Genomic DNA, 24749 nt, shown 5'->3' with positions numbered 1-24749 from the left:
CCAATTCTGGTTTGTTGCACAATACCAGATCCAGAATTGCCTTCTCCCTGGTCGGCTCCAGCACCAGCTGTTCTAAGAATCCATCTCTGAGGCACTCCACATAGTCTCTTTCTTGTGGCCCAATACCATCTTGATTCTCCCAGTCTACCTGCATGTTAAAATCTCCCATAACAACTGTAGTGACATCTTTGCGACAGGCCAATTTCAGCTCCTGATTTAACTTACATCCGACATCCAGACTACTGTTTGGGGGCCTGTAGATGACTCCCAAGAGGGTCTTTTTACCCTTAGTATTTCGAAGCTCTATCCACACTGACTCTACATCTCCTGCCTCTAGGTCCCCCCGTGCAAGGGACTGAATATTGTCCCTTACCAACAAGGCCATCCCACCCCCTCTGCCCATCAGTCTGTCCTTACGATAACACGTGTATCCTTGAATATTTATTTCCCAGGCCCTGTCCACTTGAAGCCACGTCTCAGTTATCCCCACAATATCGTATCTGCGAATTTCTAAAAGAGCCTCATGCTCATCCATCTTATGTCTAATGCTTCGTGCATTCATGTATAGTATTTTTAATTTGTTACTGCTCTTACCCTTCCCATCAACCCTTATTTCACTCAACCTTACAACATGATGCCTTTTCGAGTTTTCTGCCTCATTAATACAGTTGTCTTTCTTGACTTCTCTTGTTCTAACTTTCCCTTCAATTTCCTTTTTAAATTGAAATCAATTTCCTTTTTAAATTTAAGTGACACTGAAGGAACAATAAAATATTTTCAAGTCAGAAGGTGAGTGGCATGGAGGGAAACTTGCAGGTGGTGGTGTTCCCATATATCTGCTGTCCTTGAGTTTCTAGATAGAAGTGATCATGGATTTGAAAAATGCTGTCTAAGGATCTTCAATGAATTTCTGCAGTTCATCTTGCAGATAGTGCATGTTGCACTTGTGTATTGTATGAACAGATAACTGAACACCTACTTTATGACTCATGTTCTTACTACTGCTGGTTCTTTCTAGCAACTTTAACCTATTTATTTCTGATTTAAAGCTCCAAGGAAAGCTTAATATAGCTCTATTCTGCAGGTGGTTCTCATATAAAGTATGTTTAAGCAGCACAATGTGGCTATAATGTCACTGAAGAATTAGGGAATGGTAGTTTTGAAATTGCTTACCTCTGTTCGCAATAGTGTGATTCTAGTGGCGATCGTTTTGCACGCTTCATTCTGCACGTGTACTTATGTCAGCTGCCGTCAGAGCATGCGAGGGGTACAGTACTAAACATTGTGCACGTTCATCTCAAAGATTAAACTAATGACTGTTCATTGCTCTCCCTTGGAGCCAAGAATATTCTTGTATAATTCCTGTGTAAGCACTGTATAATTCCTGCAGAACTGCATTTCTCTTTTATACACCATTTGCCTTTCTAATTTGCTTTTGTACCTGCATATCACACAATCTAAACCAATCCCCAAGAAACAGTCAGAAGACAATCAACCACAAACACCCACTGTTCCAAACACTTGAAGATGGTGATGACGACCAGCCTCTGTCCCTGCATCAACAATATTTTTTCAATGTAATGTGTTAGATTTGCTTTTATGTTAATAAATATGATTTAAACCTTCATTTAGGCGGTGCTATTCTTTGGGTGATTTTTGAGCAGCTGTGAGTATTATTTTTTGCTGATTTGCCCCAAACCCACTTTTCCCATTAGCCCCATTATTTCTCTTAAGTGATTTTCTATTAAGAAGGGTATTGTTGGAATGCAACTACAGCATTATAGGAGAACAACCTGTATTGCTTTCTGAACAAAATGTGAATTCAGTGGTGGCACAGGTTACAGCCCTCAGCTTAACTAATCAAAAGTGATTTCTTAGGGTCATAAAAACATACAGCACGGAAACATATCCTTCGGTCCAACCTCTCCATGCCCAGTCCTATTTGCCATAATGGCCCATTATCCTCTAAATCCTTCTTATTCATATACCCATTCAGATGTCTTTTAAATGCTGTAATTGTACCAGCCTCTACCACTTCCCAAGTAGCTCATCACATACATGCACCATCTTCTGCATGAAAACATTGCCCCTTGAGTCCCTTTTATATCTTGTCCCTCTCACCTTAAACCTATATACTCTAGTTTTGGACTCTACCAGCCCGGAGAAAAGACCTTGCCTATTTAACGGATCCATGCCCCTCATGATTTTATAAACCTCAATAAGGTCACCCCCTCAGCTTGGGTACACTAATAATTTTTAATTGAATATCAGTGAAGGCCGTGAAACCCGTGAAACCCTTTTCTTAGATATGGGAAATGATGCTCACTTAAAGTGGTTAAAGTGGAAAAAAAAGTGGTTAAAATTTGGAAGGACAATCCTTTATTTTTCAATTTGGACTTAAAGAAAAGAGAGTAACCGCATCTATTAGTGTTTTTGTAAATCGTGTGAACTAAGAGAGGCTGCTACAGGGCACTGGAAGAATCCAGAATTGCAATTCTAATAATAAAGTACACTTGCCTGGTTGCCACAGCAACATAGTCTTCATCGTGCTGACAGCAAGCAACATGAGTAAGAGCTCCTTCCTGCAGTACAAAAAAACCTTTACAAATTCCCATCATTCTAAAATCAAATACATAGCTTCACAAAATAAGTTTTGTTTGTAATTAAAATAATTTGAACTTCTCTGCTGAGCCCTCATGCAGCTTTCCTGTAGACAGGGCAAAACTGCTGCTTTTAAGTCATGGAGAGGGAAACACTGCAGTGCTTGTACTACCAAACATTTCAGCATGCAAGACAGTACGGTTGATCAAGGCATTAGAATGGTGGAGCTAAGAGACTAAATATGTTAAAATTACCAACTAGTCATGTTTAATTTTTCTTAAACTTGTCACTTGCCCTAACTCTTCCTCTGCTTAAATTAATATTTTGCATTTATACAAACACTATACCAAGCGCTCAATGTTCCAAATCAGTAGCTTTTGAACACATTGGATGCTGGTTTTGGAAGTAAAAAAAAAAGGCCTCCAAATATAAACAAGTCACCAGTTAGTTGAGGAAAGAATGTTGGCCAGGGCATGAAGACAATCTTCACTCTTTGAATAATGCCAATGTTTTACATTAATGAGGACAAGCAGTTTAACATCACCTCAGAAAAAGAGTTCCAAATACAGCAGAATCGTGGCATGGCACTGAAGTATCAGCACAGATTATCTGCTCAAATCTTATGGGTGGAGTTTGAACCTATAGATTTCTTCACTTAAAGGAGTCTGCCAAAGAGGACTGTAGTGGGTAGTTGCTGGCTATAATAAGGTAGCAATACTTCACCAGTGGTCATTCATTATGTCTGAACCTAGAGGACAAACATTTGCAAGTTTTTCAGTCGTGGAGGGCACTATATTCATGCCTCATCCTGACTTCACGTATCTGCAAGAGAATGTTTTCTAGCATGTTACTTCAGTGATGAAAAACAAGGGAACTCAATGTTATTTTTCTCTCACTAGGTTAGCCAGGACAATTGCAGCAGCCCTAATGCTGACCCACTTAAAAAAAGCAAATGTAGTACAGTAGACTGAGAAAAAGAACTGGGTTCAGGTCTGTCTTACTCATTTAAAAGGCAGGCATAACTGAGTTATCAAAGAGGTAAAGACAGTGAAATTATTACCATACCACAAAATACTTCAGCATTCAGTATCAATTCTCCCTTGGCTGTGTTAGAATACACTGTATAAGATTATAGAGAAACAAGCAACTTGAGTGAACAAACCATATCCTGAGGGTATCTTGACAGGGTAGATGTGGAAAGATTGCTTCCTCTTGTGGGAGAATCTAGAACTAAGGGACACTATTACAAATTAGGGGTCACCCACTTAAAGACAGAGATAAGGAGAAATCTTTTGCACAGAGGGGCATAAATCCTCGTAACTCTTCTTAAAGGGTGGAAGCAGAGTCTTTGAATATTTTTAAATGCAGAGGTAGATAGGTTCTTGATAAGCAAAGGAGGTGAAAGATTACTAGAGCAAGTAAGAATGTGGAGTGAGATCTCACTGGCAGAGTAGGAATGATGGGCCATGTGGCCTATTCCTACTCTTAATTCAGAAGTTCACATTTTCATCCTAAGAAAACAGGTCTATATAACAATTTCTATGCTGCACCAATTCAATTTCTTACCTTGTGGGTTAACATTAGTCTTTGTTTCCAGCCATCCTTTTGAATTAGATGCAGGCCACCAGCTGAGCTGCCCAGAGCTAGCCACTTCCGAGACACTGACAAGCATGTACACTGAGAAAAAAAAAAGATCCTTCAAACATGCACTGTAATATTTTCACAGTTATAATCTCAAAGTCATCTTTCCACCTTCTGAACCCCTGCCCTCCCACCAATTAATCCTTACTAGCATCTTACACCAGTCGCTATATGAAATCTATCCTTACTCAGTGACCAGTTTCCATCAGTTCAGAAGAACAAAATGTTCAGATGACATAAAGCTGTTTGGGAATGGGAGAGTAAGGAAGATGTAAAACTTTTTTCAGGAGGATTGGGAAAGACTTAGTGATTTGACAAGAAGTTGGTAGATGGAATATGATGTGGAAAAATGTGACATTTACCATTCCTGTAGGAATAACAGGTAGGCAATGTATTTCTTCGATAGTGAGGTGTTGGGAAATACAGATGTACAAAGAAACTTTGATGCCCTTGTCAATAAGTCACTGAAAGCTCACATGCCATGGCAGAAAGTTACCAGAAAGGCTAATGGAATGGTAGCCTTTTCGCAAGGGGTTTCAGTACAGAAGTGAAGTATTGACCAATTGTATAGGAGCTTAGTGAAGCAGTACCTAGAGTACTGTATGCAGTTTTGGTTTACTTATCTGAAGAGAGACATTGTTGCCACGGAGGGAGTGCTGTAAAGAGTTACCAGATTTCCTCCCATTGATGGGACTGTCCTGTAAAGAAAGATTGGGAAAACCAGGCATGTATTGGCTAGTTTCAAAGAATGAAGTGCTCTCAAAGTAAGGGATAGAGGATTTTGAGGAAAATGTTTGGAAAATGTTTACAGGCAACACTCTGCCTGTAAAAGTTGAACAGACAGAAATCTCACAACATTTAAGATGTATTTAGATGTTCATCTACAATGCTAAGGCATATACAGCTATAGGCAAAGTGCTGAAAAATGGAATTAGGTTAGGTGGCTGTTTTTGACTGGCATGGGGCTCCTCTTCTGTGCTATAGATCTTTATGATGATTTATTAAATCCTGCAAAATTCTCAAAGGGATAGACAGATACAAGCAAGATGTATCCTGCGGTCGGGATATCTAGATCCAGTGGTTCAATTTAAAATAAGGGGGTTGCTATTTATGAAAGCGTGAGAAGAATTTATTTATTCAAAGGGTGGTGAGTCTTTGGAATTCACTACTCCAGAGGGCTGTGGAAGGTATCTTTGAGTATATTTAAAGTAATGGTTGATAACCTTTTGATATTTTTGGCATAAATGGTTAGGGAGATAAGTGTTGGTCAGAGAAATTGAAGTGCTTGATCAGCTATGATCATATTAAATGGCAGAGCGGGCTTTACAGGCTAAATGCTCCTATGGATACACAACCTTCTAATTCTTTATTCAAATTATTAACATAAATGATGAACAGTTCAGGCTGCAGTATAGCTCCTCAGGAAATACCACTTCTCATATCCCACCAATGAAAGTTTGGCCTTCATCTCTCCTCTCCATGTCATAGCAGAAAGGACATGGCAAATGTCATACCTTTGTCTTTAACATCCCATAGTTCCATTTTAACAGAAGTGTTTACATTTACCTTAATTTGTAACAGGAACACTGTGCTGTTTTCCTACCATATTTCTTTTTCCCTACGATCAGTGCAAGTGAGTTACTGTGCAGACCAAGACGACAGGACTTAAAGGAAAGTTGCCTGAAAACTATTGCACCTGTAGTGTTCATCAAAATATTGTCATTGTCCATCTCACAGGGAAGGTCTACAATTCCCATAGGTTCCTGACAGCTGTTAGCGACAAAAACCCAGAACTAACACAAAATAGATCACTGGTGCATAGTACTATCTGATCACTGGATCAACTTGGATCAATATAATCACTCAGTTTCCCTCCAATAAAAATATAAACTTCAATTGATGAAAGCACTGTGATTTGTGGCCTACCCACACCTCCACTCACCTTCAATCTGCTTGAATCTAACCGCAGAGCAGATAAAAGGGGATCCAGGAAGTCCAACTCTGTGAGGACATGGCTGCATGGCTCTGGGAGCACTGGCAATGACATTGCAACAGTATGTGAATGTGTTTCGATGGAAACGAGAAAACTGACAGAAGATATGATTCGTAAATGTTGTTCACAGTCTGTTTTACAGATTCTCCATGTTTGTGCTGTGGAAAGTAATTGGATACAAATCACTGGGAAGCAATTTAACTTCAGTCAAAAGACCTACTCCTCCACCAGAACAGTACAATTTAACATTATCGCAGACACCATCATTTCAAAAACATAGCCATTGCTAGCTAAAGGTCAGAGAAAATAGGAAATTTGAAGCCAAGTGTGAATGCAGCTCTCTAAACAACTGGGGTCCAGGATAACAAACTGCTTCTATTTCAACTTATGAGTATATAAATAAATAAGTGCATAATCATAAGCACGCCACAATAAACATACACAGGATGTCAGGAGTATATGGGAGATGTCTGAGGGCTCAGACCCTTGAGCACCAGTCAAGCTGCACACCCATGTCAGAAGGGGTGTCGGTAGGGGAAAGTGGTGTCCCACAACTTTCCCTGATATCTCCAAGCAGTTGGTTGTGCACAACAGTGACATCTTAATCTGCAATCCTGCAATACTTGAGAGGGATTTATTAGTTTCAGCCAGTGCATGTAGGGGTATAAAACAAGTGATATTGGATAATGCAGTTCATCTTACCTTCCATTAAAGTATACTATCATAACATGAAAATAATCCCCAATTAATGCAACTGAAGCACAAGAAAGGCTTGGTTTACGTGTAACACCCAACCGCAGCGCCATTAATAAAGCAGAGTCAGGCATGAATCAGATAGTCCATCTATAAATTCCTGGCTACCCTCCCTCACAGACATGAGGCTACTTAATGAGGTGAAACATTTTGGATACAGATCTTAGATCGATAAGGAATTATTTATATGAATGAAGTAGAGGATTGTTATTAATGGTAGCGGCTGTGTGCAGTCACAAATAGATTGCCACAGGGCTCAGTATTAGGTTTACTGCTCTTCACAATCTTTATTAATCATCTAAACAAAGATATTCTGAAAACCATTCACAAAACAGTCTCTGAATGAGAGACAAGTGCTACAATCTGATAACACACACCTGACAGATGACAATCAGCAATGGTGTTATGTGTATTATGCACATGGATAGGGCTAACACCAAACACATATATAACACTGTACAAGAATCTGAACAAAAACTGGAATAGGAAAGAGACTCATGTATAATACACCATAAATCTCTACTGAATCATGATCAGTGCCAGTGGCATAGAAAAAAACTAAGCAGACAATTCTTAAATCTTGTGAGGACAACCATGAGGTAGTCAGGTCAGTAACAGTCAAGGTGCTCAGATAATATACGTAATTTCTGCATCATATGTATAGATGCCAGGATTTTGTTTTCTAGCAAGTCACAGAGCATGGAACAGACCCTGTCCCTGACTGAAAACCCATCCACACATACCACATTCCCAAATTAAACTTGTCCCAACTGCCTGCGCTTGGCCCATTTCCTTCCAAACCTTTCCTATTCATGAACGTATCCAAATGTAAAGTTGTAAAAGTAACGAACCACAAACCCCTGCTAAGGATACCTAAAAAGGACAGGGATGTACCACCCACAGCTTCGGGTTGAATTCATCGATGGGCTCTTTGTCTGAGTGCAGGACACCATCCCGGAGCAAAGTGGTGAACGTGGATGTCGTGACACATGCCACTGGTGGACACACCGCTGGTGGTGTTGCCACCTGAAGAGTCCATTCTGGTTTTACACTTTCTGGACACCCTTCCGGTCACTGCTGACAATATCAGATGGACCAATGGGCCAAGGAATGGCAGATGTAGTTTACCTTAGATAAATGTAAGGTGTTGCAATTTGGTAAGACTAAAAACAGGGCAGGACATATACACTAAACGGTGGGTTCTAGGAAGTGTTACCAAACAAAGACAGCTTGGGCTCAGGTTCAAAGTTCCTTGAAAGTGGAGTTGCTGGTAGACAGGGTAATGAAGAATTCATCTGCCACACTTGCCTTTATTGATCAGTGCACTGAGTATAGGAGTCGGGATGTTATGCTGCAGCTGTACAGGACATTGGTGAAGCCACTTTTCTGGTTATAGAAAAGACATTGCTAAACATGAAAGGATTCAAGTAAGATTTACAAGCATGTTTCTAGGGTTGGAGAATTTGCGCGATGGGGAGAAGTTGAATGGGCTGGACTGGGGCTATTTTCTCTGGAGCATCAGAGACGGAGGGGTGACCTCGTAGAGGTTTATGAAATCATGAAGGGCATGGATAAGGTGAATAGCCCGGGTCTTTTTCCCAGGGTAGGCGAGTTCAAAACTAGAGGGCATAGGTTTATAATGAGAGGGGAAAGGTTTCAAAGGGACCTAAGGGGCAATGTTTTCATTCAGAGGGCGGTGTGCATATGGAATAAGCTGCCAGAGGAAGTGTTGGAGGCTGGTACAATTACAACATTTAAAAGGTACCAGAATGGCTATATGAATAGGAAGGGTTTAGAGGGATACAGACCAAATGCTGGAAAATGGGAGTAGATTCGTTTAGGATTACTAGTTGGCACGGACGAATTGGATTGAAGAGTCTTGTTTCCATTCTGTACATCTCTATAACTTTATGTAAAAACGATGATATCAAGTTGTTGGGTCACCATAGTCATTAGAGAGAAGCCACTGGTGGTGTTTTAACCTGAAGGCCACCGAACCTCAGGCGAGGGAAGATGTTGAGAAGGAGAGTCCTTCATGGGAACCACAAACGGTAATGGGAATTGAACCCACGCTATTGACATCATTCTGCTCTGTGTGGATAAGTCCCCAGGACCTGATCAGGTGTACCCTTGAACTCTGTGAGAAGCTAGGGAAGTGATTGCTGGGCCTCTTACTGAGATATTTGTATCATTGATAGTCACAAGTGAGGTGACAGAAGACTGGAGATTGGCTAACATGGTGCCATTGTTTAAGAAAGGTGGTAAGGACAAGCCAGGAAACTATAGACCAGTGAGCTTGACATTGATGGTGGGCAAGTTGTTGGAGGGAACCCTGAGGGACAGGATGTACATGTATTTGGAAAGGCAAGGACTGATTAGGGATAGTCAATATGGCTTTGAGCATGGGAAATCATGTCTCACAAACTTGATTGAGTTTTTTGAAGAAGTAACAAAGAGGATTGATAACAGCAGAACAGTGGACGTGATCTATATGGACTTCAGTAAGTCATTCAACAAGATTCCCCATGGGAGACTGGTTAGCAAGGTTAGATCTCATGGAATACAGGGAGAACTAGCCATTTGAATACAGAACTGGCTCAAAGGTAGAAGACAAAGGGTGGTGGTGGAAGGTTGTTTTTAAGACTGGAGGCCTGTGAACAGTGGAGTGCCACAAGGATTAGTGCTGGGTCCATTACGAAGAAAGTTATCTCAGATTCCAAAGGGATTTTGATCAGATGAGCCAGTGGACTGAGAAGTGGCAGATGGAGTTTAATTTAGGTAAATGTGAGGTGCTGCATTTTGGGAAAGCAAATCTTAGCAGGACTTATACACTTAAAGGTAAGGTCCTTGGGAGTGTTGCTGAACAAGAGAACTTGGAATACAGGTTCATAGCTCCTTGAAAGTGGAGTCGCAGGCAGACAGAACAGTAAAGGCAGCGTTTGGTATGCTTTCCTTTATTGGTCAGAGTATTGAGTACAGGAGTTGGAAGGTCACGTTGCGGTTGTACAAGACATTGGTTAGGCCACTGTTGGAATATTGCATGCAATTCTGGTCTCAAGTTGTGAAACTTGAAAGGGTTCAGAAAAGACTTACAAGGCTGTTCCCAGGGTTGGAGGATTTGAGCTATAGGGAGGGGGTGAATAGGCTAGGGCTGTTTTCCCTGGAGCATCGGAGGCTGAGGGGTGACCTTATGGAGGTTTATAAAATCATGAGGGGCATGGATAGGATAAATAGACAAAGTCTTTTCCCTGGGGTTGGGGGGTCCAGAACTAGAGGACATAGGTTTAGAGTGAGAGGGGAAAGACATAACAGAGACCTAAGGGGCAACTTTTTCACGCAGAGGGTGGTACATGTATGGAATGAGATGCCAGAGGAAGTGGTGGAGGCTGGTATAATTGCAATATTTAAAAGGCCTCTGGATGGGTACATGAATAGGAGGGGTTTAGACGGATATGGGCCAGGTGCTGGCAGGTGGGACTAAATTGAGTTGGGATATCTGGTCGGCATGAACGAGTTGGATCAAAGGGTCTGTTTCCGTGCTGTATATCTCTATGACTCTATAACTGAGCTAAACCGATTCCAGATATATCAAGTACTTACAGTGGAACTTTCAGATACGGTTAATTGGTATTGGAGCTTAACAAGGGAATTCCAAATTTCTTTTTCCTTAAATTGGTCTAAGTTTTTAATAGCTATCCTTTTACCTTTCCCAGATTATTAGATGCTACACTGGAATCCTGATGCTCACTTTCCTGTCCATCACATTCATATGATTTCCAGCCCTGGGTAACAGGGTTTTATGATTTGACTTTAGAAGAATAATTGGTGGATGTGAGAAGCCCTTTGAGACTTTGCAATCTTGGCTCCTATTGCAGCTGCATGTGACATCAATTTTTTCCTCGTCCCAGTTACAGAGCTTACATTCTCATAGCTTTGCAATGGTGTAGGAGAGTGAAACAATATCGCACTGTAAAGTCTGGCTAATTCATGACAACACATACCAACTCAGACCAACGCAGGCCTAAAGAAGCTGAGCCAACATTGTCCTAAGCTGCCCAATAATCTGAAACAGCAGAAAGTAATAAACCATTCAAATCTACCAATTGCTCCGGAAAATTATATGGCACATCTCCTAGCTGGGGAGGTGGTGGCATATGGGTAATGATACTGGACTAATAATCCAGAAACTCAGACTCATGATCTGGGGATAACAGCCTGAATTCCATCATGGCAGATGGTAGAATTTTAATTCAATAAAGCCATATTTTTAAAAATTCCAATGGCCAACTGTCATAAAATCCATCTCATTAACTAATTTTCACCGTGAAGGGGATCTGCTGTCTTTACCTGATCTGACCTACACGATTCTAGATCCACAGAAATATAACTGTCTCTTACTAACCTCCATGTAGCCCTAGTGAGCCACAGTTCAAAGACAGTTAGAAATGGGGAATAAATGGCAACAGTGCCATCCTGTGTAAAAATAAAAATAAATCAAAATCAGCTGCAAGCACTATACAGACAGCAACAGTGGGGCGTGACAACTGATACATTAAACACATTTCAGTTTCAGATAGTTCAGAAGGCCAGCTTTAGACCAACACAGGCATAGCAGTTGGTAATGGCAAACAGATAGATATCCTATCTTCCTTCAGTACAAAATACAAGCAAGCCAGTACAGGGAACCCAATTATGCCCATAAGGCATGTCAGAAGATCATATAGCAAGTGCATGTTCCATAATCAGCTAATGTGAAAATTAATATTCCACACAAAAACAATGTAGGTGAGGCTGTACATGTTGCAACAGTATGGGAAAGTGCAGGGAATATTTCCACACATGGCAAAGAAAGTGTGGACAGAATATTTCACAGATCACTGACAGGTGGGTAGCACGTGTCACACCTAAGCATCAAGACTGCATAGGATTGTTCGGTTGGAGTGTGCGGGAATATACAGAATGAATAAAGGAATATGGTACACTTGCAGTTGAGTGAGGGATAAAACTCAGCATTAAGTCATAAAGTCATAGAGTCATACAAAACGAAAACAGACACCCTTTGATCCAACTCATCCATGTCAACCAAGTTTCCCAAACTAATCTAATCCCACTTGGCCCATATCCCTCTAAACCTTTCCTATTCATGTATCTGTCTTTTAAATGTTCTAACTGTACCTGCATCTACCACTTCCTCTGGCAGTTCATTCCACAAATGAACCACCCGCTGTGGGAAAAAGTTGCCCCTCAGGTCCCTTTTAAATCGTTCTCCACTCACCTTAAATACATGCTCCTGGTTTTGAACTCAACCACCCTAGGGAAAAGACCTTTGCTATTGAATTTATAAACCTCTATAACGTCACTCTCAACTTCCTATGTTCCAGTGAAAATGTCTCAGCATATCCTTATCCTCAGCCAAACCTTCCAGTCCTGGCAACTTCCAGATAAATCTTTTCTGAACTCTCTTCAATTAATAATATCCCTCCTATAGCAGGGTGACCAGAACTGTACAAAGTACTCCAAAAGTGGCCTCACCATCATCCTGTACAATCTCAACATGATGGCCCAACTCCTATATTCAATGGTCTGAGCAATGAAGGCAAGCGTGCCAAACACCTTCTTAACCACTCTGTCTACCTGTAATGCATCTTTCAAAGAATATGTACATGAACCCCTAGTTCTCTCTGTTCTACAACACTAGCCAGGGCCCTCCCATTAATTGTATATGTCCTGCCTTTATCTGTTTTACCAAAATGCAATTCCTCGCATTTATCTAAATTAAACTCCATCTGCCGCTCCTCAGCCCATTGGCGCAATTAATCAAGATCTCTTAATAATCTCAAATAACCTTCTTGATTGTTGACCATACCACCAAGTTTTGGTATCATCTGCAAACTTACTAATCATGTCTCCTAAATTCTCATCCAAATCATATAAATTCTCATAAATTACAAACATAAGAGATCCTAGCAGTAATCCCTGTGGAACACTGTTGGTCACGGGTCTCCAGTCCAAAAAACAACCCTCCATCATCACCCTGTCTCCTAACATCAAGTCAATTTTGTATCCAATTGGCAAGCTCTCCCTGAATCCTATGTGATTAACTTTACTAATCAGTCTACCATGCGGAATCTTGTCAAAGACTTTACTAAAGTCCATGAAGACATCTACAGCATTCCCTCATTTTTGTTACATCCTCAAAAAACTCAATCAAGTTCGAGAGACAATTTCTCCATATACAAAGCCATGCTTAGTATCCTTAATCAGTCCTTGCTTCTCCAAAGCTTGTAAATCCTATCTCTCAGAATTGTCTCCAACAATTTACCCATCACTGATGTCAAACTTACAGGTCTATAGTGGTCAGGCTTCTCCTTACAGCCTTTGTTAAATAAAGACACAACACCAGTGACCGTCCAGTCCTCCGGAACCTCACCTGTGGGCTATCGATGACACAAATATCTCTGCTAGGGACCTCACTATTTCTTCCCTACCTTCCCTACGATGATCTGGAATACTCTCGATCAGGTCCAGGAAACTTATCCATCTTTATGTTTTCTAAGACTTCCAGCACTTCCTCTTCTGTAATGTGAACAGTTTTCAAAACATCAATATTTATTTCCCTGAGTTGTCCAGCTTCCATTTCTTACTCCACAGTAAAAACAGACACAAAATATTCTTTTAGTATCTTTCCCATCTCCTGAGGTCCAGCACATAGATGACCTCGTTGATCTTTAAAGGGCACTATTCTCTCTCTAGTTGCTGTTAATATACTTGTAGAATCTCTTTGGATTAACTTTAACCTTGGTAGACAAAGTTATGTCTTATTCCCTTTCTGCTCTCTTGATTTTCCTCTTAAGAATGCCTCACACTCTATATACTCTTCAAGAGATTCACTTGATCCCAGTTGTCTCTACCTAACGTATGATTCCTTATTCTGGACCAGAGCCTCAATATCTTTATTCATCAATTGTTCCCCACTCTTACCAACCTCACTTGCCACTCTAACTGATGCATAATGCCTCTGAACTCTCGTTATTTCATTTCTGAAAGCCTCCCACTTGCCAGTCATTGCTTTACCTGCGAACAGTCTACTCTAATCAACTGTTGGAAGTTCCTGTCTCATACCATCAAAATTTCCTTATTCAAATTAAGAACTTTAACTTTTACACAAGGCCTATCCTTTTCCATAACTATTTTAAAACTAACAGAATTATGATCACTGGTCCCAAAGCGCTCCACTGCTAACAATTCAGTTACTTGCCCTGCCTTATTTCCCAAGTGAAGATGAAGTTTTGCTCCTTCTCTAATAGATATGTCTACATATTGGTAAGGAAAATTTTCTTGAACACATTTATCAAACTCCTTACCATCTAAGCTCTTAAGTCCCAGTCTATGTTTGTGAAGTTAAAATCCTGTACTATTACAATCCTATTATTCTTACATGTACTTGAAATCTCTTTCCATATTTGTTCCTCAATTTCCTTCTCATTATTGGGGGGCCTATAGCACAATCCCATCAAGGTAATCATCCCCTTATTTGAGTTCCACCCATGCAGCTTCACTGGATGATCCATCAGAAACATCTGAAGTACAGTATTAATGTTTTCCTTAATCAAAAACACCATTCCTTCTCCTTCTCTCTTGCCTCCCTGTCTATCCTTCTCTGACTTGCTCTTGCCAGGCTTTTTTAAATAACTTGCTGTTTTTTTAAAATTCAGAACCATTGATATCTGTCTTTCTATTCTCACTGCTACTCAGGGTTGGTATGTCAAACCTCCATGTACCTTCCCCTGCAAAGATGCAAAACCTACTTGCACACTATCCCCCTCACCTTCATCCAGGGCCCCAAAGAGTCCTTCCAGGTGAGACAGAGGTTCACCTGCCTCTCCTCAATCTAGTTTACTGTACCTGGTACTCCCAAAGTGGTCTTGGGGAGACCAAACGTAAACTGAGGGGACACTTTACCGAGCATCTCAGCTGGGCCCGCAGGGGCCGACCAGACCTCCCAGTCACTGCCCATTTTAATTCCCCTTCCCACTGCATTATTGACATGACCATCCTTTGCCTCCTCCATTCCCACAGCGAATCACACCGCAGGTTGAAGGAGGAACACCTCATCTTCTGCTTGGGCCACCTACAGCCCAGAGGACTCAACACTAAGTTCTCCAATTCCAAATAACCTCCCTTCTCAGCCCCTCCCCCTCACTTTCAGCTACCAACCGGATTCATTCCTCCCCATCGACCAACCAAGTTGGTCAACCTGTGTCCACTGATACCCACCTCACCACCACCCCTCCATCGGCAGCTCCCCTTACACCACCCCCACCCCAGTGCTGAAGAAGGGTTACATCTGAAATGTTGACTTCTCCAGCCCCTGATGCTGCCTGGATTGCTGTCTTCCCCCCAGCCTCCTTGCTTGTCTACTTAAAAGGTAAAGCAGGGCAAAAAAAATCTGACAACAGTAGAGAAAGCACAGTTAGAAAGGAGAGACAGTCAGCTTCCCAGAGACAGTACAGTGGGAAGGGCGAGAAGGCAGTGTGCCTGGGGAGGGGAAGGGAAGGGAATGGGGCAGTCAGGCTTGGTTCTCAGTCCTGTTACTCTCAATTCCTGGGTTTGCAGGTCAGAGTGGACAGGCTGCGAGCACGGCCCAGAGGCTGAGATTCCTGGTAACGGTTTCAGGGGATTACCCGGCCCCGGGGGACAGGTAAGATTTCCCCACCACCACCAACGTTACCCCGAGGCCAAGTCCCACAGACACCCCCCACCCACCGCTCTCCACCCAGACCCAGCTTCTTACCTGAGCGCAGACCTGCCCCGACTCCAATCGACTACTGAACCCGGCCAAAGGTCCAGCCCCCGCCGTGGACTTCCCCAAATAGGCCGCACCCTTTGGGGAGGGCCCGGTCCCGGGAACCGCCCACCCACGCTGGGCCAGGGCCGGGTCTCAGCCCCGGGAACCTCAATACCATCAACCTCACCCCCACCAACCGGCAGTTGGCGCGACCCGGGATCTCGCGCCCCCTCCCCGGGCAGGCCCCGGCCTGTACCATCCCCGCCCCGGGGGGAGGCTGGCTACAGGAGCTGCCTTGTAGCCCCTGGCATCAAGGTTGGAACCATAGCATGACTACTAAGCTCAAAAACTGCATGAAAAACTCTGTTATCTCACTTTTTAGATTGGAATCAATCTAAACATCAGGTCATAGACAGAGAACACAGGGGGCTAACACCTTCAACATATTGTCTAACTATCACCATTGTTAACAGCTAACCCAAGAATGCAACTTTTAAAAAAAAGGGTTTTGTGATTTACACATGAAAGAAGTGAAACTATCACTGTATTCTAACAGATGAAAGGCTTAACAGACAATCAATTCTTCAATGTATAATTTCAGTTACATCACACTGCAAATTTTTGCTATAAATTCGGTTACGATCGAGCCCTCCACAATCACCTGAAGGAGCGTCGCTCCAAAAGCTAGTGTGCTTCCAATTAAACCTGTTGAATTATAACCTGGTGTTGTATGATTTTTAACTTTGTACACCCCACTCCAACACCGGCATCTCCGAATCATAAACTGTGATGAGAGGGAGCATCCCTTCTGGGGTTATGGCGACTTACCTTAAAATAATAACAATGAACTGCAGACGTTGGAGATTTTGATTTTTAACTTTGTACACCCCACTCCAACACCGGCATCTCCGAATCATAAACTCAGTGATGAGAGGGAGCATCCCTTCTGGGGTTATGGCGACTTACCTTAAAATAATAACAATGAACTGCAGACGTTGGAGATTTAAAACAAAAATCGAAAGTGCTAATGAAACTCCAGTGATCTGGACTCGAAAGATCAACTGATTTTTTTTCCCCTGTATCGATGCAGCCAGTTTCTCCAGCACTTTCAAAGACACCTTGGAGTGCAGGTTCATAGCTACTTGAAAGTAGAGACTCAGGTAGATAGGATAGTGAAGAAGGTGTTTGGTATGCTTTCCTTTATTGGTCAGAGTATTGAGAATAGGAGTTGGGATGTCATGTTCCAGCTGTACAGGATGTTGGTTATGTCACTTTTGGAATATTGTGTGCAGTTCTGGTTACCTTCCTATCGGAAGGATGTTATGAAACTTGAAAGGGTTTATAAGGATGTTGCCAGGATTGGGGGATTTGAGCTATAGGGAGAGGCTGAATAGGCTGGGGCTGTTTTTCCTGGAGTATCAGAGGCTGAGGGGTGACCTTATAGAGGTTTACAAAATCATGAGGGGCATATATAGCATAAATAGACAAGGTCTTTTCTCGGGGGGGAGAGAGACGGAAGAGAGTCCAGACAAGAGAGGCTTAGGGTGAGAGGGGAAAGATATAAAAGGGACCTAAGGGGCAACCTTTTCACACAGAGGGTGGTGCCTGTAAGGAATGAGCTTCCAGAGGAAGTGGAGGAGGGCTGGTACAATTACAGTATTTTAAAGCCTTCTGGATGGGTATATGAATAAGAAGGGTTTAGAGGAATATGGGCCAAGTGCTGGTAAATGGGACTAGATTAAGTTAGGATATCTGGTCAGCATAGTCAAGTTGGACTGAAGGGTCTGTTTCCCATGCTGTACATCTCTATGACTCTACCCACAAGTTTGAATACCACTTGTTTGGTCATGACTTTAAATTCTCTCGTTTTGTCACTAACTTCATATATTTATGTGGTCATTCCCTCAAACCAAAACAATCTGAATTCCATTCAAACCTAACCTAAGACTTAAACATTATCCCACCTTTCACAAAGATGTTTGTCTCCTACAAAATTGATCAATTCTCCCCTATATCAGCCATTTCACTTCAGTAATTTAGCCTAAGCATCTCTACCTTTAAAAACTTCATTGAAACCTATTTATTTGATCAGTCCAACCATACTTCCGCCTTAACCATGAAACTTAAAATAACTCATTCTTAACCTCTCCCCTTGCCTGAAGGTTAGTGACTCTCAGATTAAACCACTATCAGTCATCTCTTTCTAATGAGAGAGCAGCCTACAGTTCTCAGACAATAGTGACTTTACTTTTACATTATTCTCCAGTCCTGAAATATAATTGTTAATTTATGTTCAAATATTTTCCTGTGGAAAAACAAAATCCAGATAGCAACTTCTGACAAGTGCGTACATGTAGTTAAATAACAAGAAGCTGCTGGCCAAAATGACTTGTGACTAACCAACCACCCCCTCAGCTGTAGGAGCATTGCACTGTCTGGTTCCCCATTCAACTGTGGTATGGAGTTTCTGTACTAAGTGTGAATTTAGACATGGCTTACCACAAAAAAAGTGAAGTGGTCTTCTCACTGTAACACTACCAAACAACCTGTGATATCGAAAATAAATGTTAACAACTTTCTTCAAACTGTAATTCTGTTAGCATTCCAAACAACATTTCTTTTTTAATTGGCTGTTAGTTTTCACCTTTTTTCATACTGTTTGTGGCAAACTTCAACTTGTAATGTAAAATCAAGTTGTTAGAAATGGCTGATACTGAAAACTATATACTTGTTGTAAAATGACTGTGGGAATCTTACTATAGTGAAGGCAGTAACAGAGTTGGTCATCATTGGGTAAAATGTTCGAAATTTTGATACTGCACACAATTATTTTGAGTGATTGCCATAAGCAACATGTACTTGCTAATACATCTATAACAACCTAAATAAACTTAAAGATTATAAAAGCCAAATAGTTAAAACATACTCATTAATTAAATATACAAAATTTAGTCTGAGGATGACAGGACAGGTTGTATGCCACAGATGCAGCATTTGGGAGTTTATGGAGAGTAGCATGATCCTGCTCTTATTCAACAGGAGTTGAAACTTTATTGCTGGAACAGCACAGCAGGTCAGGCAGCATCCAGGGAACAGGAGATTCGACGTTTCGGGCACAGGCCCTTCTTCAGGAATCCTGAAGAAGGGCCTGTGCCCGAAACGTCGAATCTCCTGTTCCCTGGATGCTGCCTGACCTGCTGTGCTGTTCCAGCAATAAAGTTTCAACTTTGATCTCCAGCATCTGCAGACCTCACTTTCTCCTTATTCAACAGGAGTCCAAGATACAATATTATTGTGCAATTGCTGGATTGTGGTGGACAAGTAAAGTTAACTGGACATTTTAAATCAAGTTTAAGCGATCACTCGCAAGTCCAGTTAGTGGTTTGGCTGAGTATGGAGGATTCTAATTAAAAAAAAAGAGACTGGGACTTTTTTCACTGAAGCACAGGAGTTGAGAGGTGACCTTAAAGAGATTTATAAAATCATGAGGATTTTAGACAAGGTGAATGGCAGGTGTCTTTTCCCTTGTGTGGGGGATTTCAAGACTAGGCAGCATATTTTTAAGGTGAGAGGAGAACAATTTTAAAAAGACATGAGGGATCATTTTTATTTTAAACAGAGTGGTTCGTGTGTGGAATGAACTTCCAGAGGAAGTGGTGGGTGTTACAATGTTTAAAAGAGATTTGGATAGATACATGAATAGGAAAGATTTGGAGGGATATGGGCCAAGCACACGCAGGTGAGACAAATTTTTTTTTTAGATTGTAGTCGGCACAGACTGGTTGGACCAAAGAGTCCATCTTTGATCTGTATAACTCTATAACAGGTAATTAAGGTATTCCAGGTGCAGTGCTGGGGGAGCTTTCCTCTTTGCTATTACTGCACTGTAGATAAGCAAATGCTTCATGACAGTATGGTAAGGTGACCATTTAAAATGGTGAAGGAAAGAAATGTGACCAGGATCAAGGTTAAAAATCTCACAATAACAGGTTATAGTCACAACAGGTTTATTTGGAAGCAATAGCTTTCAAAGCGATGCTTCTTCATCAGGTGGTTGAGCAGCATTTCGAAAGCCAATGCTTCCAAATAAACCTGTTGGACGATAACCTAATGTTGTGTGATTTTTAAAACTTTTGTCCACCCCAACACCAGCTCCCCCAAATCATGGCTACAGGATCAACATTTTGTGGCTGGAGAAGAAACTGGAGTGGAAGGGGAGGATCCAGTTATCATGGCCCACACTGGAATCAATGACATAGGTAAAGTTAGTTCTGCTCAGAGTGTGAGATAACCAGAGGTGAAAATTAATAATCTCTGAATTTTTATTCAAGCCATGCCCAAATTGGCACGGAAACAAAAAAAAGGTTTAATAAATGGCTGAGAGAGTGGTATAGGTAACAAATTTCAATTTATGGATTGCTGGTACCAATACTAGAGAAAAATAGCACTGTTCCATTGGAATAGACTCCATTTCAATATGCCCTGGCAATTCGATACCAGGGCCATGGAAAGGATAAATTTTGGCCAGGACACTGGTAATAACTCCCTTGTTCTTCTTTAAAATAATGCCATGAAATCTTTTACATCCAGTAAGCAGACAGAGCCACAACTCAATATCTCATCTGAAGACTGAACTTCCAACAATGCAATGCTCTTTCAGTACTGGAACTATCAGTCTTCAGTTTTGAACTTATGATTAACAGGTGAATGTGCTCCTGACTGAGCCAAGTCTAACACAATACAACCTAAGGTAATGTAGGATGTAGTTTGTAACAGGCAAAGCAACTGCTTACAACTTGCCAGCAATCTGACTAAAAAAAATCCAGCACAGAAAATGAAATTATTTCAAGGGAAATGTTGTATGAAAAAAAAATTGGTGTACTCAGACAAATCCTATATTTCTAAAACCTTTAGTATATTTGTGGAAATTTTAGAATCACATATTTCTAGATATAAGATACACAATATATATTTGAATAAGACTCTGGGTAGGTTACTATGAATAAGCATCATATAAAATTATAAATAAAGCAATGTGTGTAATGTAGGGCTTTTCAGTTATAATAGGTAAGCAACCTCTCATTTCAGCATGTATACATTTCCAGAAATCGAGATATCTCTCAACATAAAAGATAAGCCATTTGAGAAACTTCAAATTAATTTCACATTTATTCTTTATTTAAAATATCCACATCTTTTACTCCCCCTCCCCACTTACAAACAGGATCCAAAAACAGAGGGCTACACTTTGAAAAAGTTTCACATTTACATTGTGCCATTCTTGTTTAAAACTGTACCCAAAAATGAAAAAAGGTTTATGCTAGAAAGACCATTTCTAAATATACTCAGTTATCATTTGACAGAATCTTTGTGCAGAGAAGAAGCACTGCCTCCCCAAGCTGTGTTACACAGGAATTTATCCTGATAGCTCTCTTCTGCTTTGGTCAGTCAGTGAGAGTCACTCACGAGTGGTCCATCTTATTGAATTGCTTTCTCCCAATATGCAGCTCTACAAATTGAGTCTCTACGAGTCTCTTCAATGTCACAGGGCTCTCACCTCCCTGTCCAGCATAGCAGGTTGGTGAACTTGTAGCATGTTCTGCTGGGACTTTGCAGGTAACACATTCTGGCTCTCAAACATCTCAGAAAAATTCAACATCACGTCTTTTTTAGCATTCTTTTTGATTGCCAAGCATGAAATTTACTGAAAGCTACCTGTAGCATATCTTCTAAATGGCCAGTCAACTGTAAGAAAACCAAAAAATATTAACATTGAACAGAACTCACAGTCTTAGCCAGGGTAGAATTAAATTATATTATTTTCATCACACAGTATACCTGTTCAAGAAAAATTAGTATAATGTGAAATGTTCATGATAAACTTTCCAAGCTTGAAAGACACAAGCAATACTAAAACCCACTTTAAGTATCAAGAATTCACAATTTCATCTCCAGATCCCTTTCATATGTTTTCCAATTCCCTTTTCAAAATTACTTCATCTGTTTTCACCACCCTTTCCAGCAGTGCATTCTGGATCATAATTCTGTAATTTTATTTCCTATTTCACCTAATTATCTGATTAAATATCCTCTGTGCGCTGAACCTTTGCTTTTTTTTCTTACTATATTTAACTTTTGAACACCTTTTTCAAGTCTCTTCTTAGGCTTTTTTGATTTAAGAAAAGCTTTGGGCTCTCCTAGTAACTGAAGCCTTTCATCATTGGTACGAACCCATCTCCTCTGCACCTTTGCTAAGGTCTCAATTTCTATACTAAAGTATGATCTCAAAATAGAACATAATATTCCATCTGAGACCTAACCAGTGTCTTGATTACTATATCAGCACTGACCATGTCTTCAGCTGTCCCAGACATGTTCAAACAGTTTGATTCAAAACAGATTGGAAACTCAGCTCTTTAGTTTTCTCTCCATTGACGTATCACAATTTTTCTGCAGGTATTTTCTAATCAACCTGCTCAGAGACGTTATGACACATTTCTAGAATAGATGGGGCTTAAACTTGGACTTCCTAGCTCAGAGATAGCAACTCTGGAACTGATCTGTTTGAGCCATAACGGGCCTGCACTTCTAAGTCTGAAAAAATCTAGTAACTCAAGACTGGGTCAAAGTCTCTTTCGTTTCAACAGTGCTAGTGCCACACAACACAATGGAGGGGTATCCTCAAAGTTAAAACAGGATTTTGTCTCCACAAGGTTGTGAGGTGGTCTCCCCTACTTGAACTGTCAGAGATAGATGCAGGTCAGCTGGTGAGAAGGTCAGATACATTATTCCTTCTTGGTGGTTCCCTCATGACTAGCCGCAGAATCAGTCCAGCAGCTATGTCTTTTAGGACTCTACAGCTTAGTAACTAGTGCTTCTACTTAGTCACTCTTTGGTGATCAGAATATTTTCTATGTTCTTATCACGCTCAGTATGTATTTCAAGTGGTGTTCAGTTATGGAAGAATATGGATTCATCAGCTGAGATGGCAGAAGTTATAATAACAGGAAGTTTCTTTGCCCATGTTTCACCTGCTGCCATGAAATTTCATCAGGTCAAAAGAATATTGAGGATTCCAAACCAACTTCTTCCTGACTGCATATCTCTATGTTGCCATTTCTGACAGGTCTGACCTTGAATCAGAGAAAGTAAGTACTGATTTGATAGAAGTGTTATAAATCATAAACAATCTTGATAGAGTAAATAAAGAGAAACGGTTTTTATTGGTAGAAGGATCAGTAACATAAAGATACAGTTTAAATTAAGTGGCAAAAGAATAAATGGTAACAAAGAATAATTTTTATGTGGTGAGTTAAGATCTTGTGGAATACATTGCCTGAAAGAGCAAAGGGAGATGATTCAACAGCTTTGGAAAAGAAATTGGATAAATACTTTTACATCTTTTTGTGTGAGGTGGCACAGTGGCTGAATAATTAGCACTGCTGCCTCACTGCGCCAGGGACCCAGGTTCAATTCCAGCCTCAGACTACTGTCTGTGTGCATTTGCAAATTTTCTGTGTGTCTGCGTGAGTTTTATTTGGGTGCTTCGGTTTCTTTCCACAGACCAAAGATGTGCATGTTAGGTGGATTGGCCATGGGAAATGCATGGTTATGGGGATAAGGGGGTTAGGTCTGGATGGGGTGCTCTTCGGAGGGTTGGTGTGGACTTGATGGGCCAAATCGCCTGCTTCCACACTGTAGGGATTCTGTGATTATGTCATAACTCATAACACTAGAGTCACAAGGAAGAAGGTTGCTTCAATCGCAAGGTGCTTGGAATGTCAAAAAATGCAGAAGTGGAGGAATCCATGGCCAATGAGAACTATTCTGTCCCCTTTCTGTTGTGTTATGATAGTCCAAATAGACCCTTTGTAGAGTTAATAAAATGGAGCTCAGGAAACTTAAGAAGAAAACCAGAAATGTAGATAACACTGATGACACAACAGCTCTCATGATATTTAAAGGAAGCACTGATGTTAGGTTTAGCTTGTATATGTTGCTGGTGTAACATCAAATTAAAATCAGTTCTGTAACAACTGAAACCACAGAAAGGCACTATGAGCATACAGTACTCAAAGAGCTAATAGACCAGTGCCACTCAATCTTTTGATCAAAGCAGCCTGTAATATTAAAGTTCAAACATCCTCCTTGACCATATGAGGCAACTTATGAACCAAATGTGCAACATGTTTATCGCTTTCCCTTCAGAATTCATACAGTCCTCTCTCCCACCAGCATAACCATGTCTTGTGTGCATAATTGCCAATACTCACGTTTGTACTGATGTATAGCTTCTGCAGCTTCTCTCGGAATGGCCGTAGTTTTGTCATCTGAAATCTTTCCAGGTTATTCATCATCTTCCCAACCTACCACAGCAGACAAAAAAATTACAAAAGAAATTACTGAGCTCCTGCTAAAAACCAGCAAACATTATGCAAACACCAGGAATCCTCTAAGAATTAATATAAGAAAGAGGCACTGGAGAGGGTCATCCTGCCCTTAAAGTCTTCTGTATCTTTCAAAAGATCATTGTTGATCATCTCACTCAGGTAGGTCTTCCCACACCATCATAATGGCTTCATATTTAATCATTTCTGTCAACTTGAGTTTGCAGGTTTTTTTTCTTTTAAAGGAGGCCAAAAAAAAGGAACAATGGAACTACTTTTTATATATTAAATAAAAGTCATTTTTGAAACCACGGTTCCAGATAATTGATGATCTTAGTTGCTTGAAACTCCCTTCAAGGAAAGCACCCAACTGTTTGTGTAACTGTGTTTTACGGCTGTTGTGTTTGAATAATGTTTTTGCAGGCTTGGAGTTTCAGGTGAGGGAAACCTGCTAAAGAACAGGCTGCTCAGCTTGTGTCTCTGGTCACCTTGTGAAACTCGATTGTCCGCTTGAAAGACAACTGGAAGCTTTATTGAAACTGTATTTCCTGAGCAAATTGCAACTGCTAAGATCCTAAAGACAACT

The 24749-nt window shown here is 40.9% G+C and overlaps 2 protein-coding genes across 4 annotated transcripts in view; both read right to left on the bottom strand.

The window, feature by feature from the left end:
* hps5 (HPS5 biogenesis of lysosomal organelles complex 2 subunit 2) overlaps positions 1 to 16047 on the bottom strand; it is a 62188-nt gene extending 46141 nt beyond the window's left edge. The window contains exons 1-4 of one of the 3 annotated variants that reach the window (XM_043706101.1): positions 15783 to 16047; positions 6185 to 6393; positions 4168 to 4278; positions 2518 to 2582 (exon numbers count right to left, since the gene is read on the bottom strand). In XM_043706101.1, the coding sequence (XP_043562036.1) occupies positions 2518 to 2582; positions 4168 to 4278; positions 6185 to 6289 (281 nt within the window). In that variant the 5' untranslated portion in view covers positions 6290 to 6393; positions 15783 to 16047. The remainder of the gene's footprint in view (positions 1 to 2517; positions 2583 to 4167; positions 4279 to 6184; positions 6394 to 15782) is intronic. The other 2 variants (XM_043706100.1, XM_043706102.1) reach the window with 2 other exon arrangements.
* A 4885-nt stretch (positions 16048 to 20932) lies between these two features.
* The window catches only part of gtf2h1 (general transcription factor IIH, polypeptide 1), a 71451-nt gene continuing 67634 nt past the window's right edge, over positions 20933 to 24749 (bottom strand). Inside the window, exons 15-16 of the mRNA XM_043706099.1 lie at positions 24050 to 24142; positions 20933 to 21521 (exon numbers count right to left, since the gene is read on the bottom strand). Of these exons, the coding sequence (XP_043562034.1) occupies positions 21435 to 21521; positions 24050 to 24142 (180 nt within the window). The 3' untranslated portion in view covers positions 20933 to 21434. The remainder of the gene's footprint in view (positions 21522 to 24049; positions 24143 to 24749) is intronic.

This window comes from Chiloscyllium plagiosum, chromosome 16 (genome assembly GCF_004010195.1).
Source record: "Chiloscyllium plagiosum isolate BGI_BamShark_2017 chromosome 16, ASM401019v2, whole genome shotgun sequence".
In the NCBI taxonomy this organism is placed as follows: Eukaryota; Metazoa; Chordata; class Chondrichthyes; order Orectolobiformes; family Hemiscylliidae; genus Chiloscyllium; species Chiloscyllium plagiosum.
This window is presented reverse-complemented; position numbering and strand designations above follow the sequence as displayed.